At 29.7% G+C, this 15,701-nt stretch overlaps 2 protein-coding genes across 2 annotated transcripts; one reads left to right on the top strand and one right to left on the bottom strand.

Annotated features, from left to right (window-relative positions):
* Positions 1-1,646: 1,646 nt before the first annotated feature.
* Positions 1,647-5,348, bottom strand: LOC108482599 (E3 ubiquitin-protein ligase CCNB1IP1 homolog). Its single transcript, XM_017785726.2, has 10 exons — positions 5,192-5,348; positions 5,001-5,082; positions 4,231-4,338; positions 4,077-4,149; positions 3,743-3,788; positions 3,559-3,589; positions 3,081-3,336; positions 2,813-2,979; positions 2,112-2,410; positions 1,647-2,048 (listed from the first exon to the last, which is right to left on the bottom strand). The coding sequence occupies exons 3-9, from the start codon at positions 4,298-4,300 to the stop codon at positions 2,133-2,135; spliced, it is 921 nt and encodes a 306-aa protein (XP_017641215.1). The 5' UTR covers positions 4,301-4,338; positions 5,001-5,082; positions 5,192-5,348; the 3' UTR covers positions 1,647-2,048; positions 2,112-2,132.
* Positions 5,349-10,245: 4,897 nt separating this feature from the next.
* On the top strand, positions 10,246-12,862 carry LOC108480931 (B-box zinc finger protein 22-like). The gene is made up of 3 exons (XM_017784073.2): positions 10,246-10,614; positions 11,188-11,616; positions 12,233-12,862. The coding sequence occupies exons 1-3, from the start codon at positions 10,432-10,434 to the stop codon at positions 12,470-12,472; spliced, it is 852 nt and encodes a 283-aa protein (XP_017639562.1). The 5' UTR covers positions 10,246-10,431; the 3' UTR covers positions 12,473-12,862.
* Positions 12,863-15,701: the final 2,839 nt, after the last annotated feature.

Raw genomic sequence — 15,701 nt, 5'->3', positions numbered from 1 at the left:
CACTAAATATTACTAATTTATATTTTGGCTATTCAACTTCAAAAAGTTACAAAATGGTTATTGAATTATTTGAAAGCTTTTATTTAAGTCACTGAGTTGTTAGTTGTTGCGTGGCCTTTTTTGTTTGCACCGCCTACACCAATCAAAGCTTTCTTCCCCTTTTCTTCTACAGTTTTTTTTTATGAAATAGTTTTGAATGCCATGGATATGCAAATCCAAAAAATTTTCTTCTCCGATCTCTGACATTGATCGTCAATTTGACTTGAATATAATGTATGTTCTTCCACTCATTGAGGGGTACTGATTCCATCATATGATCATCGAATCATCACTTGAAGCTTGCTAATTAATTTTTTTTTTTGTTTTAAAAAGAAAAAAAGAAAAGAAAACTCAACAATCCAATGACTTAAACAAAAGCTTTCAAATAGTTTAGTGACTTAAATGAAAACTTTTGAATAGTTCAACGGCCATTTTGTAACTTTCTAAAGTTGAGTGACTAAAACGTAAACTTACTAACAGTTTAGTACCTTAGGTGTAGTTTACCCTAAAATCTTTTGTCAATTTGACCCTTATTCTTTGTTTGAGCTAAATTTGGCTCTCAATATTTTAAAATAAGTTGAACTTGACAATCAACCTCTCAAAAAGAATTAAATTGTTGTTTTTTAATAAAAATATTGACTAAAATATTAAAATTTTAAATATGATAGCCTACATAGCAATCTACATATATTTCATGCTAACCTTTTGAATTTTATGAACTTTTATATTGTTTTTGAATTTTGAATTTTATTTTAAATATTTTTATAACTTTTAATTATTTATTAACGTAGTATATAAAACAAATAGTGTCATATTAGCATAAAGTATATGTGATCTACCATACGGGTTATTGCACCAACATCATTAAAAAATTAATTTTGTGGTAGACACTTCCATTTAACTTTAAAATATAATTACCAAATTGACAAAAGATATAAATATTCATTCTACCTAAATTTATTATTACATAAGTATATGAATCTTTTATGCGTTCAGATATTTGTATATTTATGTAAAATATTTTCTGAATTTATTTTTAATCTATTTTTTCATCTTATATTTTTGCATATTTTATCGTAATAATTGGATTTCAATTTTTAAACATTAATTTTTTAATAGATAAAAGAAAATCCCTAATGATTTAATTTAAAGAAATCTTGTAAATAACATATTCGAAGTAGTTGGATCATAAGTTAAGTTGTCACATCCTTTCCTGGATCAATTTAACATTCTCCTCAGAACATATTATTTATTTATTTTAATGATATATTTAAAGGCATCGCCAATATATTTACTTATAGATCGATTTAATAATCCTACCTAGCAAGATTCTTTTAAAAATAATAATAATTTATCTAAAATTTTGGTACGATTATTCATAAATCAGTTTAAAATCCATACATATTTCTTAATAATGATCATAAATTTAATATTTATATCTCTTTAATAGCATTAACCAGCACCGACGAAATTTGGAAAGGGTTCGAATTGGTCCCTTTGGAACCATTTCTCTTCGTTTTACACCATATGAAAAAACACACACAAATATGACATGTATGTATGAAAATATCAAAATTTATATAATATAAATTATTAATTTATCAAAATTTTATAAATATAAAACATTTTAAATACGATTATCATGAATATATTAATCTATGTTTTCATTATTCCATTGGCATTTTCCCTCACAACATTGATATATACATTATTTGCAAGAGTTAAAAGCTTGGCTTAATTGAAACCCTCTTTCTTACCATCTAAGAGAATGCCAATAACAGAAAATGAAATTTTCTTTAGCCACTAATTGTCTATCAAATTTCTATCTTTGTCTTTTACGTTAACAGCTACGCTTCATCCACACAAAGGGTATCATGCAACTCTAGAAAGGTAAAAAGAAACAGTACAATACCTGTGATTTTGTGAGTCATACATGCAATCAGCTGTTGTTTTAGTTCATTCTTTTGTTCTTAGCCGATGATAAAGCCCATGATTTGGGAGTCTACAACCTGGAAAACTCAAAGATTTCATTGAAATTCAGCTGATGAACAATAAGGTTAAATTGAACATACCTATATGTACTTTTTGCTTGCTTACGTAAAGAGATTAGTGCGGTTACGAGAGGGCTGTGGCCGCTTTATTGGAGAGATTATAAAGTTCCTTAAAATCGTTGAAGGATTAGCAGCAGCAGTTGGTTCGAAACCACCAGGGTGGCCAGTGGCCCTTCTGTTTCCAACATCACCAGGAATGGCCGCTGGTTTTGATGGTGAGTCACTTGAAATGTCAAAAGGACTGGAGTTTGAACTAGTTTGTTTTACTGGCCATATGTATTCTCGAGGCCCTGGAGTTCCGGGTGAAAAAATGGACCAATCTGCAGCAAATAAGTTAACTGGCTAGGGAAATATTTAATTAAAAAAGACTCAGAAAAAAACTGGACTGAATATGTTCCTCCAACTCTTTCATTTTTCTCGGATACCGGCTTCAATACCAGTGTCCGATGCATATTCAGACATATCCTCCAATTTTGATCATGTCTTTATCGGGCACATGCCCGTATTATGACACACTGACACTCGAGCCCGAATAACATAGCAATCAGAATATCAAGATCAAAGGAAACATTTTAACTGTATAAAAGGGTTTAGTAAACATTTTTCAGCTGGTTGAATGATGCTAATTTAGTATTTTATACAACTTAGGTGCCAATTCAAGGTAAGTGCCTTCACTATCCCTTGATTGCTATTATAAGAATATAATAAAAGAACATTATTACCTTTTCGAATAGGCTCTCTGCTATCCACCACGTTAGCTGCTGGATTTGAGAATAAATCAGGCTCATTTCGGGCATAGAAATTTTTTGAAGGTTGGATGGCTGACCGTTTCAGTGACTCGTACTCACTCCTCAATTGATCATACATTTCATCAAGTTTTCTCTTCTGTCTGAAATTTTGGACAAAATGCAGATTAGCAGCTTCAAAAAAGCATGATATAAACTATGACAAAAAGAATTAACAACTTCAAATAAAATAATATAAATTTACCTGGATTTCTCAGAGAACTTCTCTTGGAGCTCTAGCTTATCTTTTGACAAACTCTGATTTTCCTGTTCCATCATCTGACACCTTTTGGCCATTTTCTGATATGCAGTATGCACCTGCTCCAGTTTCTCTGAGAACTTTTCTTGCATTGCCTCACATTTCTGCCGGCACTGAGCTACAATTTTGTTCATCTTGTACTGCATTTCTAGATCCTTTTGCCCAACGTAAAACATCACACTTCTGTATGCACTCTTCATTACTAATTTCATTAAGGAAATGCGTGTGTGAAAGGGTTCTTTCTTGTTCATCCGAATCTATTCTCTATTTTAGTTGCAAACTCCTTCAAACGAAATAGAACATACAATCAACTAATGAATTCCTCTTATTTTGGTAGCTCTGCACCGTCTGATACAATCAGGTTTCAGGACAAAAAGATCATAAAATTGGGAGGAGAAAAAAAGGTGTATATTATGAAGGATACATATCTGTGGAGAAATACCAGCCATTGCCATCTGGAATAAAACGCATCATATTAGTGAACAACAAACAATTAGACAAACTAATAAAGCAGCACCAAAATGGAAGGCAAAGAAAAACTATAGCATGGTGTAGAACAGTAGACTTAACTAGCTGTGAATAACAATTCAAGTGAAGCATTGGCTTACGTTTATCCATTCATCATTTGGGTTGATATCCACAGGCTTCATGAGGCTGAGAATAAAAGTTCCCAAATTAGCTAAGTAGAGTTGAAAATAATAAGATACAACATACAAGTAAATAAAACTGTAAGCTATGCAGAACAATCCTAACCCTGGTGCTTGATAAATAATTAACGGTAACAGGTAATCTTGTCTCTTATATGCATTAGGTAAATAGTCTACAAACTATTGACAAGAGAAAAAGGAAATTCTAGGGCAAATCATTAGTGCCAAACTGCTAATTAAACAAAATTCTGGAGAGCATTACAATGACCATCATCCACCAGATGAAAATTCTTACCTCTTAGAGAGAACTTCATCACAAATGGGACATGCTGCATCATTGCTAAGGATCTTGCTCGCATCTTCATTGCCTATTTACAATGTCAAGGAATATGTGCAACGCACACTGTATATCTAATAGAAAGGAAAAGATCTAAAATGCATTTGGATACACAAGAGGTGACCACACTTGGTGGAAACGGCTCGCCCTTCAAGTTCACGCCAGCATGCATTGCATCTCATTTCAGTTGATTTTCTGAGTTTTCAATTCTAAACTGTATCTGCACATCAGAACCAGTAATCGGGACAAGATTCTTTAGGCCTACATTAACTTTCAAGTCAATGTCTGCTTGCTATAATTTGTTATAAGGAAAACAAAGGTTTTGCCCCAGTGAGTAAAGAACTCATGGCGTTAATCAATATTAGCCAAATCCTCCATTTGCCTGTTATTTTAGTCTCTTGTTTGCTTCCTTTAAAATAAATAAAATGGGTGAACGGAAAATCATGATTTTCGTCGTTTTAAGTTTTTTTCATTTTATTTTAATTTCTTTCAGAACAGATGATCAAATACTAACAAACATTTAAATAAGCACCAGATACTGAAATGTCAAGAAGAAAACTTTTAAATTTTCTGGAGAATTTAAGGGAAATTTTAAATCATAAATTATCCATGATCAAATTTTGATAATGAATCATCAGATTTCCGGGAATATATTTTTAATAAAACATCAAGAAAATCATGGAATTTCATTTAATCAGAAAAAATTGACATTTACTTTGATCTCAGTTCTGACATTACCACGAGGCTCGATCAAATTAGACGAACATTCTCGTTTCATGAGATCCCAAACATTGAAATGAGAACCAGTGGTTCGAGGTTTTCAAAATTTTCTTCTTTTTGTCTTCCTGATTTTTCTTAACAACCAAACAGAGTAACAATTACCTTTTTTATCAGTCAAGTTGGTCGGGAATTCCGTCGAAAACTGCAGATTCTCTACGTAATTGATCAAACCTCACTGAAAACCCTAGAAATTCAGAGAATAGTGATTAAAACTTAAGAAAAATTCAAAAAAAAGAAAGAAGAAATTGAAAACGCAGAAAAGAAAGTTGAGATCGAAGAAAATTCTAATATACCTTGAAATTTCCTGAAGATTTATCAGAGGAAAAGAGATCTCTTTTCCTTTCTCCTAGATTCTTTGTTCATGAAAGCTATGAAGAGTGAGATGAAGATTGAAGCAATTTGGCGCGAATTTTCAATTTAAATGCATGGGAGTTTTGAGTATTTGAATACGTTAGCATGCTGCGAAATGACATAATAGGATCATATACAGATGAGACAATATTAATGTAATGATAAGGGTATAACAGTAAAAGCACTTATAGTTTTTAACCGATAGTTATTATTTTTTTCCATAAAATTAATTAGGCATAATACCTTATTTGGCCCTCCTACCTTATGAAAAAAATTATTTTAACCCTCCATTTAAATTTTTGCCTCTTTTAATTCTTCAATTTATATTGTTTGTTAAATCACCCAAAAATTGATAAAAAAGTTTACGTCTATTAACGGTGTTGATCTGACATTCATGTATATGTCACGTGTAAGTCGTGTTAGCAATTAAATAATTTTTTAAAAATTTTAAAAATATTTTTATAATTTTTATACTTTTTAAATAATGTTAATAATTTATTTAATAATTTTTAAAATTTTAAAATTTTTCAATATTAAAAAATTAATTAGTTACTGACATGGCATTCATGTGGCAACCTATGTGTATACCACGTCAACAATGTTAACAAATATTAACTTTTTCATCCATTTCAAGGTGATTTGACAAACTAGTTCAAAGCTAAAAGGACAAAAAAATTAAATAAATAGTTAAAATAATTTTTTGTTAAAGTTTGAGAGTTAAATAAGTTATTATGACAAATACTTATTGTTATTTTGGTTAAAAGATAGATTCCATTCAAAAATTAGATAATTACATGGAGATCTAAAGGTAAAAAAAAAACATTGGTAAAGTAGACATCATTAAACTATTAGTAAGTTTATATTTTGGATATCAAATTTTAAAATATTACAAAACGGTTACTGAACTATACAAAAATTTTCATTTAAGTCATTGAACTATTTGAAAGTTTTTATTTAAGTCATTGGGTTTTCGAACATTTTTAAAGTTCAACTAATGAGCTCCAAGCAGTGATTCGACGATTGATAAGGTGGATTTGTACCCATCAGCAAGTAGATGAACATACTTTAGATCTAAGTTGATTTGACATTCAATGTTGGGGATTAGATAAAAAAAAGTTGTTTAGATTTTGGTTCACAAATTCGTGACGTTTAAAGTTGTTCCATGAAAAAAAAAAGAATTGTAGAAGAGAAAGGGAAGAATAGCTTTTGATTGTTGTAGGTCGTGCTAATAAAGAAGGTCATACAACAACAATTTTAACATCCCAATAATTTAAATAAAAACTTTGAAATAGTTTAATAATCATCTTATAACTTTTTAAAGTTGAAATAACCAAAATGTATCATATTAAAAAATTAATGACCTTTGATGCAATTTATCCAAAAAATATAAAGGCTCAAAGGGTCACAAATCCAACCCAACTCACAAGACCTGAAAGCCCATAAATGAACATTAAGCTCAAAAGGAAACTCAAGCCAGGTTGGGAGGGATCCATCACGTAAAGGTAAGAAAGAATAATCGAAAATTGATCCTAATCAATGTGTTTAAACGGTTTATAAAATGTAAGTTAAAATACTGTAATTTTTCGAATTTGAACCAAATCTTTTATTTAATCTAAAATTAATTTTATTTTTATGATATACAAATTATTTTATAATTAAAATAGCGAAAGTAACTTAAAAGTTGTACATAATTTTTTAAAAAATCGTATAAAAGTTATTAAATCTTTTTATTTAATTGAAAAATTATTAATCTTAAAAATATTTATAAAAATTTTTAAATTTTGTCAAATAATATTCAAAAATCATGAAAAATTTTATTTTATAAAAAGAAATTAAAAATTTAAAACTAAAATTAATTAAAAAACTGAAAATCGAACCAAATAATAATAGATGATTCAAAAATTCAACCAAACCAATATTTCCCTACTATCACACTTCATCAATAGAAAACAATGATCTCTTATCAAGGAAACCATTTCTATGACAAGAAAAAAAAAAAAAACCCACCATAGACATCGGTTAAAATAAAAATGAGATCATCAGCCGAACAATTAAAATGTCGAAATTAAATTATAAATTTTTGAGGAATTAAAATATAATTTTATAATATATTAGTTTATGATTTGGTATTTTAAAAAGGAATAAATATAAGGTTTTTTATTTTATTTTGAAGATTAAAGTATAATTTTACCATATAAATTTATAATTAATAATTTTATAGGGGCTGAAACGTAATTTTCCTTTTTTCGGGTAGCATTCTCCCCTGTCGCCTTTGGTAGGTGACACAAAGGATGGAGCAGAAACTTACAAAAAAAGAAAAATAAATAAAGTCATTGGCGACATTCTAGAACGAAGAAAAAAAGTCAATAGCCGTTGGAGCCCCATGAAAGGAAATAGATGTGCATGCGAGGGGAAACACAATGGTGTCTATCGACGATCAGCGACCATCGGTAGGGCTTGGTAGCTCTCGAGAAATTTGATGAGTAGAAAAACAAAAGCCCACGAAAAGAAAGAAGGAAAACGAAGAAGGGAAAGATGGAGAACCAAGACAGAGATAACGAGTAGTGACGATTGGTACTAAGGCCGACCACGTCGACAATGACAATTTTTTAAGATTTCATTTTAAGAGAATATAAGATTTTGATTATTCATAAATTTAACCAATTTTGGTCATTAATTGTTTTTAATTAAATTTGACCCTATATATTCTACCATTAATTTTCAAAAAGAATTAATTATTATTTTTAATAAACATACTAATTAAAATATTAAATTTTTAAATATGACAATTTATGTATACTTCAAATTTTTTTAATTGTTTTATCTTTTAAATATTTTTATAATTTTTAAATTATTTATTGCCTTGACACAAAGACAAATAGTGTTATGTTAGCATGAAGCACACATGAATTGTAACACCAACATCATTAAAATTAATGATTTAGTCAATATTTCTATTAAAAGAACAGTTTAATGACCAAATTGAACATAAAAGGATCAAATTAACAAAAATACAAACATTAAAAGATAATTTTATAATTTTACCTAAAAAACCTTTTCGCACGTATCTTCATCATAATTCATACTGGTCCTACATCTATTACTAAGGTGATAGGAAAAGGTACGTGCAATAATTTCTTGTACGATACACAATGTCAATTGATGCTTTTGTACTCGGTTTTTTTTTTTTTAAATATAACATCTTACAATTTTCATTCTTTTAATAATATGGCTAATTAGGTCTCTGTTATGTGTTTATTTACATTTGTGCAATATCAAAATATAAATATTTCAAATTTCAGGGACGAGGATGGTAATTTTGGTTTTTAAAAATAACTATCGAAATATCTTGTAATATTCTTTGTTGAACTCAGTATTTGTATAAATATATTTTAATATAATTTTGAACAACAATACAAATTTACAATCAATTTTTCAACACTCAGTTTTTCAATGATTTGAATTTAATCCTATTTCAAGATTTTTCAGTAGAATAAACAGTTTAAAGCGAAAATATTAAGATAATATATTAATTTCTCATATAATTAATATAATTCGTTGAACTAAATCCGTGGACGTGAGTTTTTTCAAATAATTGGACTCATATAAAACTTGTAACAATAAACTTAATCATATAATCAACGATTACATTTTGAATTTTCGAGATATGACGTATACAATCTTCTAGTTAAATAATTTAAATGATTAAATAAATTAAAATTATCTTATCCACATTTTATAAGAAAAGAAAGAAACAAAACCTTATCCATTAAAATTGCAAGAACCAATAATTTGCAATGATTGATATTATCAAAATCTAAGTACCTGTCCTCCAATCTTCAAATTTTCAACATTAATAGTTTTATGATAAAGAGACAAGATTAGAGTTGTTTACCACCCATGGAATTTAGTCATAAAATTAAATATATAAATTAAATAAAAATATTTTTTACCATTGAAAAAGTCAAATCCAAAATAAGTTGGGTAAACTTAGAATTATTTTAAAGAAATTTGAATTATAAATTTTGAGAGAATTAAAATGTAATTCGTCATTGTATTAATGTAAAATTTATAATTTTTAAGAGATTAAACTATAATTTATTTTAGAGAGAGCATAATTGAATTTTAAATTTTAAGAGAAACTGAAATGTAATTATATATTAGATTAATTTAAAACTTTACAAATACTCAAAAATTTTAAAAATATTTTTTGGGTGGAAAGGGCATGGTCTCTTCTTGCCCTCTAGCTTCACCCTTATTTAGTCTAGTTTAATAAAAATAATAGAATCAATTGGTATTTTTTGAAAATTCATCTCATTATAAATTCTTATAATATCTATTTTTTATACAATGTCTAAAACTAACTATAACCCCACAATCCTTAAATAGGAAGATAATATACTGTAGCACATTCGAATCCATGTTCTCTTACACTGATAACAATGTTAATACCAATCGAATTAAGACTCAATCTGCAGAATGAATTGATATCTATAATTTGATTTTAAAAATATATTTTGTGGAATGACTTTTCAACTTTTAACTAATAAATTATTAGAATTACATTCAAAGAAATTATTGACTTTTTACTCAAAGAATATAAAATAAATAAATAAATACTGAAATAGAATGAAAAACAATTAAATTTTGAACTAGGTATTTGCTATGGTAAACTGTCGGTGCGGTCGGATCAATCGGTAATATGGTTAAAATTAAGCAGTTGAAATTGTATATAAAAAAAAAAACCCGAACTAGTATAGATAAATAAATTTTTTGAAAATTAAAGACTAACCCATTAACTAAACCGAAGTTAAATTTCGATTTGGATCGGTTAATATGGTTAAAATCAAAGCCCAGAGTAAAACATTAATTTTTTTACCGGTCGAAACCCAACAGAACCAGGGAGGCTGTCCGGTCTCCAGAGTCAAAGATACAATCAGAAATCTGCCACGTGTGCAATTCTGAAATCATAGCTTCAAAAAAATATCCTCTGCCCCAAAATCAAATTTTTTAATAAATAAATAAATAAATAAAAATGAGAATCAGTTTGCTTCATTTTTCTTGTTCCTGCTTCCTTAAACCAGAAATAAACCCCTCTCCATTTTTAAAATAAGAAAAATAAAATAAAAATCTTAAAATTTGTGTACAATTTGGAATTTGTTAGAGGAAGAGAGAGAGAGAGATGAGGATACAGTGCAACGTGTGCGAGGTGGCGGAGGCGAAGGTGTTGTGCTGCTCAGACGAGGCGGCGCTGTGTTTGGAGTGTGACGAGAAAGTTCATGCTGCCAACAAGTTGGCCAGCAAGCATCAGCGTGTTCCCCTCTCGTCTTCTTCTTCTCATATGCCTATATGTGACATTTGTCAGGTACTCGAATTTTCCCTAGAAAACACTTTTTTCCCCTGTTTTCTGCTTATAGGTGTTTTGAAGGTCAAAGTTAAGTGAAAGGTAAGGTGGAATTTAGATTTAATTTGAAAATTTTTAGCTGATTTTGCTTAGCTAGTAAGGAAAAATATGGAAAACGATTATACTGATAGACTTGGCAAACTAAATTAGGGGAAGCCTTTTGTAGTTTATATCTGAAGATCTTAACTTCGATAAAATTTTAAGAACGAGCTAAAATTTGATTTTTGAAGTATAAACAGGATCCTGTTTTGATTGTTGCTTCTTGTACGTAATTTTTATTTTTAATTTGTATTTTTGGACCTTTTCTAGAATTAATTTCTATTTTCTTCCTTAAAAAAATAATTGATTGCTGAACAAATCTTCTCGATAAGTCATGTATCCCTGTCCCGTTTATGAATTTTCTCCTGTTTTAAAATGTTGTTTAAGGTGTTATATTACTGTTTTATTACTGTTTAAGGTTCTATAATGTTGTTTATAATGTTGTTATATTTCGACACATTTATTAATATTGAAAAAGTCAATATTTTTTGACAGGAAACATCTGGGTTTTTCTTCTGTTTGCAAGACCGAGCTTTACTCTGCCGAAAATGTGATATTTCTGTACATACAGCAAATCCTTATGTCTCTAGTCACCAGAGATTTGTGCTTACTGGAGTCAAAGTTGGTCTTGAAACAACAAATGACCCTGTTGGATCTTCATCCTATATCAAATCACCTTCTAGTGAAAAGACTTCAGAAACTAAATCCGATTCTATGTCTAAAAGGGATGCTCCTATGTCATTTATTAGTGAATGCAATGAAGTTCTTCCGTCAAATATCGGAGTTGAGAACAGCGTGCCGACAAAAGTGTCATATGGCGGGGGTTCTACAGCTGGAAGCATTCAGTCATGGCATATGGATGATTTGTTTGGGCTAACTGGCTTAAATCAAAGCTTTGGTTACATGGATAATGAGTTAACTAAGGTATGCTTGTAATTGTGATTTTTTGTACCATGTTTAATGTTGTTCTCATGTAGAGTGGAGGCCATCCATGTTCTTAACCTTCCTGATCATTCTCTAACGATTTATGAACCTGCGTTTACTAGGGTGGTAATCGTTAATCAAATAATCCCCGATACACAGAGGCACAGATACGAGCAAATGAAAGCATGCATGCCATGGTAAAATTAGTTGGTGGAGGATCACCAATAAATAACTAAGCTTTAATCTATTGATTGGATAGTCAACTATTGTATTATGTTCTTCAATTGCAAAGTTAATTAGTTCTGACTTGACCTGTATGGTTTGGTATGTGCTTTTAATGGTTATTAGTACTTTGGGTCTTTAGATATAGAAAGGTCTATGCAACTTGATCAGTGTACTGCAAGTTTTCGTAGTTTTTGTTTGCTATGCCATTAAGTTGTAGCATGAAGCATGATGCCAGAGAGGGGAGATTAGCTCAGCTAGTAAATTGAGCTATATGCTGTGATCTTGAGTCTTCCATTGTTCAACTAGTACCATATATCGTTTAAAAGGTCTGCCTAATGCAGCTAAGAATTCTGTCTTTTTTTGTTTTTTTTTTCCTTCTGGATTCTGTCAGGCTGATAGTGGCAAGCGCGGAGACTCCGACAGCTCACCATTCTTGCAACCTGCTGAGGAAGAGGTCTTTGATGATGAATACATGGGTCAGGTGCCGGATTCCCACTGGGCAGTACCAAAAGTGCCTTCACCTCCTACAGCTTCAGGGCTTTATTGGCCTAAAGATTCTCACAATCAATCTGATAGTGCGGTATTTGTCCCCGACATATCCTGGTCTAGTGTGGAAAACCCTTTCCACTAGTCGCATATCGGCTCCGCCCCGTAACACTGGCGACAAAGTCATAGTCAGATCTTTCCTCTCAGGTACTGTTTTAGCCTATTTCCATGCAAGGTTCTACTTCTGCAGTATCTAGTTGGGTTTTATAAGGTAAACCGAAACAGATAAGGTGTACTAGAAATGCCATTATTAATTAGAGTTAGGTTTTGTTTATAGTAACTGCCTGTATTTCTTCATGACTCGCAATATAAAAAGATCAACTTCATTGAATCTATTAGATTGTGATTCTAAAATTCAGACAGTCAGGAAATAAAAGTTTAGTGGTTTAAGCTTTTCGTTGTTTTCGATAGGTACGATAGACTAACATGTCATGTTCAGAACATTGTGATATACATGGTTGGTGTGTTCATTTCATATACATATTGTATTTGTGTTCAGATTTAACGTATTTATTAATTTATATTGTATTTATGTTTTACACGATTGATGCATACAAAAAGGAAATACGAGACATGGAACATATATATGCCTATTGTCATGTCTAGTTTTTGATGTTCTTGGCTAAAAGCATTGAGAACTGTTATGATCTTGAGGTAGTATTCACTCTTTATTCTGTAACGTATATGGAATCAATATTTGGACTTTGAATTTGAAGGGGACAATGCTCGATAATGATGTTATTGTATATGAAAATTTTGGATTTTCAATCTTATCCTGGGTTAAAGTGCAAATTTGCCACCATAATTTTAGTGAATACTAGAATTTGTGGCCATATTTTATTTCAAACCATATTTACCGTTGTACTTTTGAGATTATGTACAAATTTGCCATTTTGCTACTCAAGTTTGAGTTTTTAATTTAACTTTACACTCCACGTTAGTCTTGCATGAGTTCAAGACAAAATTTAACAAAAAAATTCCTTCAAATAATTAAGGCTTAAACTTAACGCACATTTTAGTGCTTGTAGTATACCCTTTTTTCCGCTTTGATTCTTAAAGTTATTTTTTACTCGCTTCAATCTCTAATATTGTCAGATTTTTTCAGTTTAATTCCTAGCATTATCAGATGTTCCTAGTTTAGGATTTTGGATGTTAAAACACCAGCTGGAATATTTAGTCAATCATATATCGCCACATGTTATACAATGATATCATTGTGATATTACAATGAAATTTTTAAAATTGAAAAATAACAAAAAATATAATAATTACTTAAAATTTTCAGAAATTATTAAAAATAGAATAATATTATAAAATTGCGAAAACAATATAAACATAAAAATTACCAGATTTTTAACAAAATTATTTGAAATTTTAATATTTTAAAAATTTTATCAACCTCATTTAATAGAACTTGAACATGAGATGATTGATATCACCTATAATAATTATTTTATCATTTAATTAATTGGAGTTTATAATTGGTAGATATTTTCAAGTGAAAATTTTGGATAGATTTTTTGAATTATATAAATAATGAAAAATTGTTTCATTTCAATTAAATAACTTAAATAATAAATAACATTATTTTTATTTTTAAATAATTTGAAAAAACTTGTTCAAATTTATCACCTAAAAGATCTATCATTTTGAATTATGATTGATTGAATTATAAAAATTAGATAGGTGGTATCCTTTCTTAGATAACAACCTCATGTTCTAGCTCTAGTAAATAGGATTTATAAAATTTTAAAATTTTTAATTTTTAATTTTTAAATTTAGTGAACCTTTATTTTATATTATTTTTAATTTTTAATAATTTTTGGATTTTTATATTTTCTCATATTTTAAAGAGTTTTTAAAAGTTTTTAGAAGATGATGTCATGATGACATTATCGTATGACTTGTGGCAACATATGATTTGCTGAATATCCTAATCGTTAGTTTTTAACAATCAAAGGATTAAATTGAAAAAATCTGATAACATTAGGGATTGAAATGGGCCAAAAAGAACTTTAAAGACCAAAATGAGAAAAGCTGTATGCTTTAGCTAAAGTGTGCATTAAGCCAATAATTAACATTGTTGAGGGGGATTAACTCCTTCGAGAGAAGTCTTTGAAGTGTCATCCTCGAAGACACCAAGCCGGTTCCTCAACAATGGAAGGTATTGTCCTCTAAGGGAAAGATTTTGCCCTCCTCCACAGAAAGCCATCTACAGTTAATGGAGGGGGACACATCAACTGTACGTGGACGTAAAAACACCCACCAAGAAGCGACGTAAGCGTTTCACCCATAATTTAGTAAAATTACATATACATATAATTCCATGTCTAACCATTTCATGTTCAATTAATTCTCATCATTTTTCAATACGAATAAACACACACATAGCATTAAGAAGTCAATTCACTGGTCAGATTCCATTCTTTAATATATATTGCTCATAATCTATTTTAACCCAAACATACACTTTTTTACAACTTAAACAACATGTAATCCATTATCATATTCGTTTAACATCACCTGTCATGGTAGCTTACCATTTGATCCATTTTACTGGAGTCAATTGACTCATTTACAATCATCTGGCCTCCAAGACTCATTTTCAATTGATTTGCTTAATAGCTTACATGATCTTTCTATTATAACCCACAAGGGAACACAATTGAGACTATATCATCAATTATTTCATTTTTAAATATCATTAATCAAGTTTATCAATTATAACCCCATTAACATGGCTCGGACGAATACACAAATCGTCCAACCAACACACCAAACTGACACTGAAGTACATCATCGGATAAATTGGCATGTAAAGTGTATACTGGTGCTCGAAGTGCATCACTGGCACACATAGCACATACTAGCACAAGGTGCATCCTAGCGCACAAAGCACATTCTGGCGCACGAAGTGCATCTTATGTGCATCTTGGCGCATAAGCGCATAATCATGTACACAATCTAATCCTGTGGCGTGTCAACTATATTCGACTCGGTCCGACTTGTTAATAAGGTACTAATGTTCAATTTCATTTTATAATTTTGTACACATCATTTCTCTTTCACAATCATAATTACAGTCGAATTCATCATCAATACATATATTTCATGTCATCTAACATTTTTCTATCCAATTTTCATGTCATATATCATATTCTATGTAATTCATGTCATTTTTTCCTATATAATGATATTCCATATCAAATCAATACAATTCATAATATCTTCATATACTCACAATGACATTCAATCATTCAATTAACATATATAGGCAATCAAATAAATCTATCCTAAATCATAAAAGTACAAAT

Source organism: Gossypium arboreum, chromosome 11 (genome assembly GCF_025698485.1).
Source record: "Gossypium arboreum isolate Shixiya-1 chromosome 11, ASM2569848v2, whole genome shotgun sequence".
In the NCBI taxonomy this organism is placed as follows: domain Eukaryota; kingdom Viridiplantae; phylum Streptophyta; class Magnoliopsida; order Malvales; family Malvaceae; genus Gossypium; species Gossypium arboreum.
This window is presented reverse-complemented; position numbering and strand designations above follow the sequence as displayed.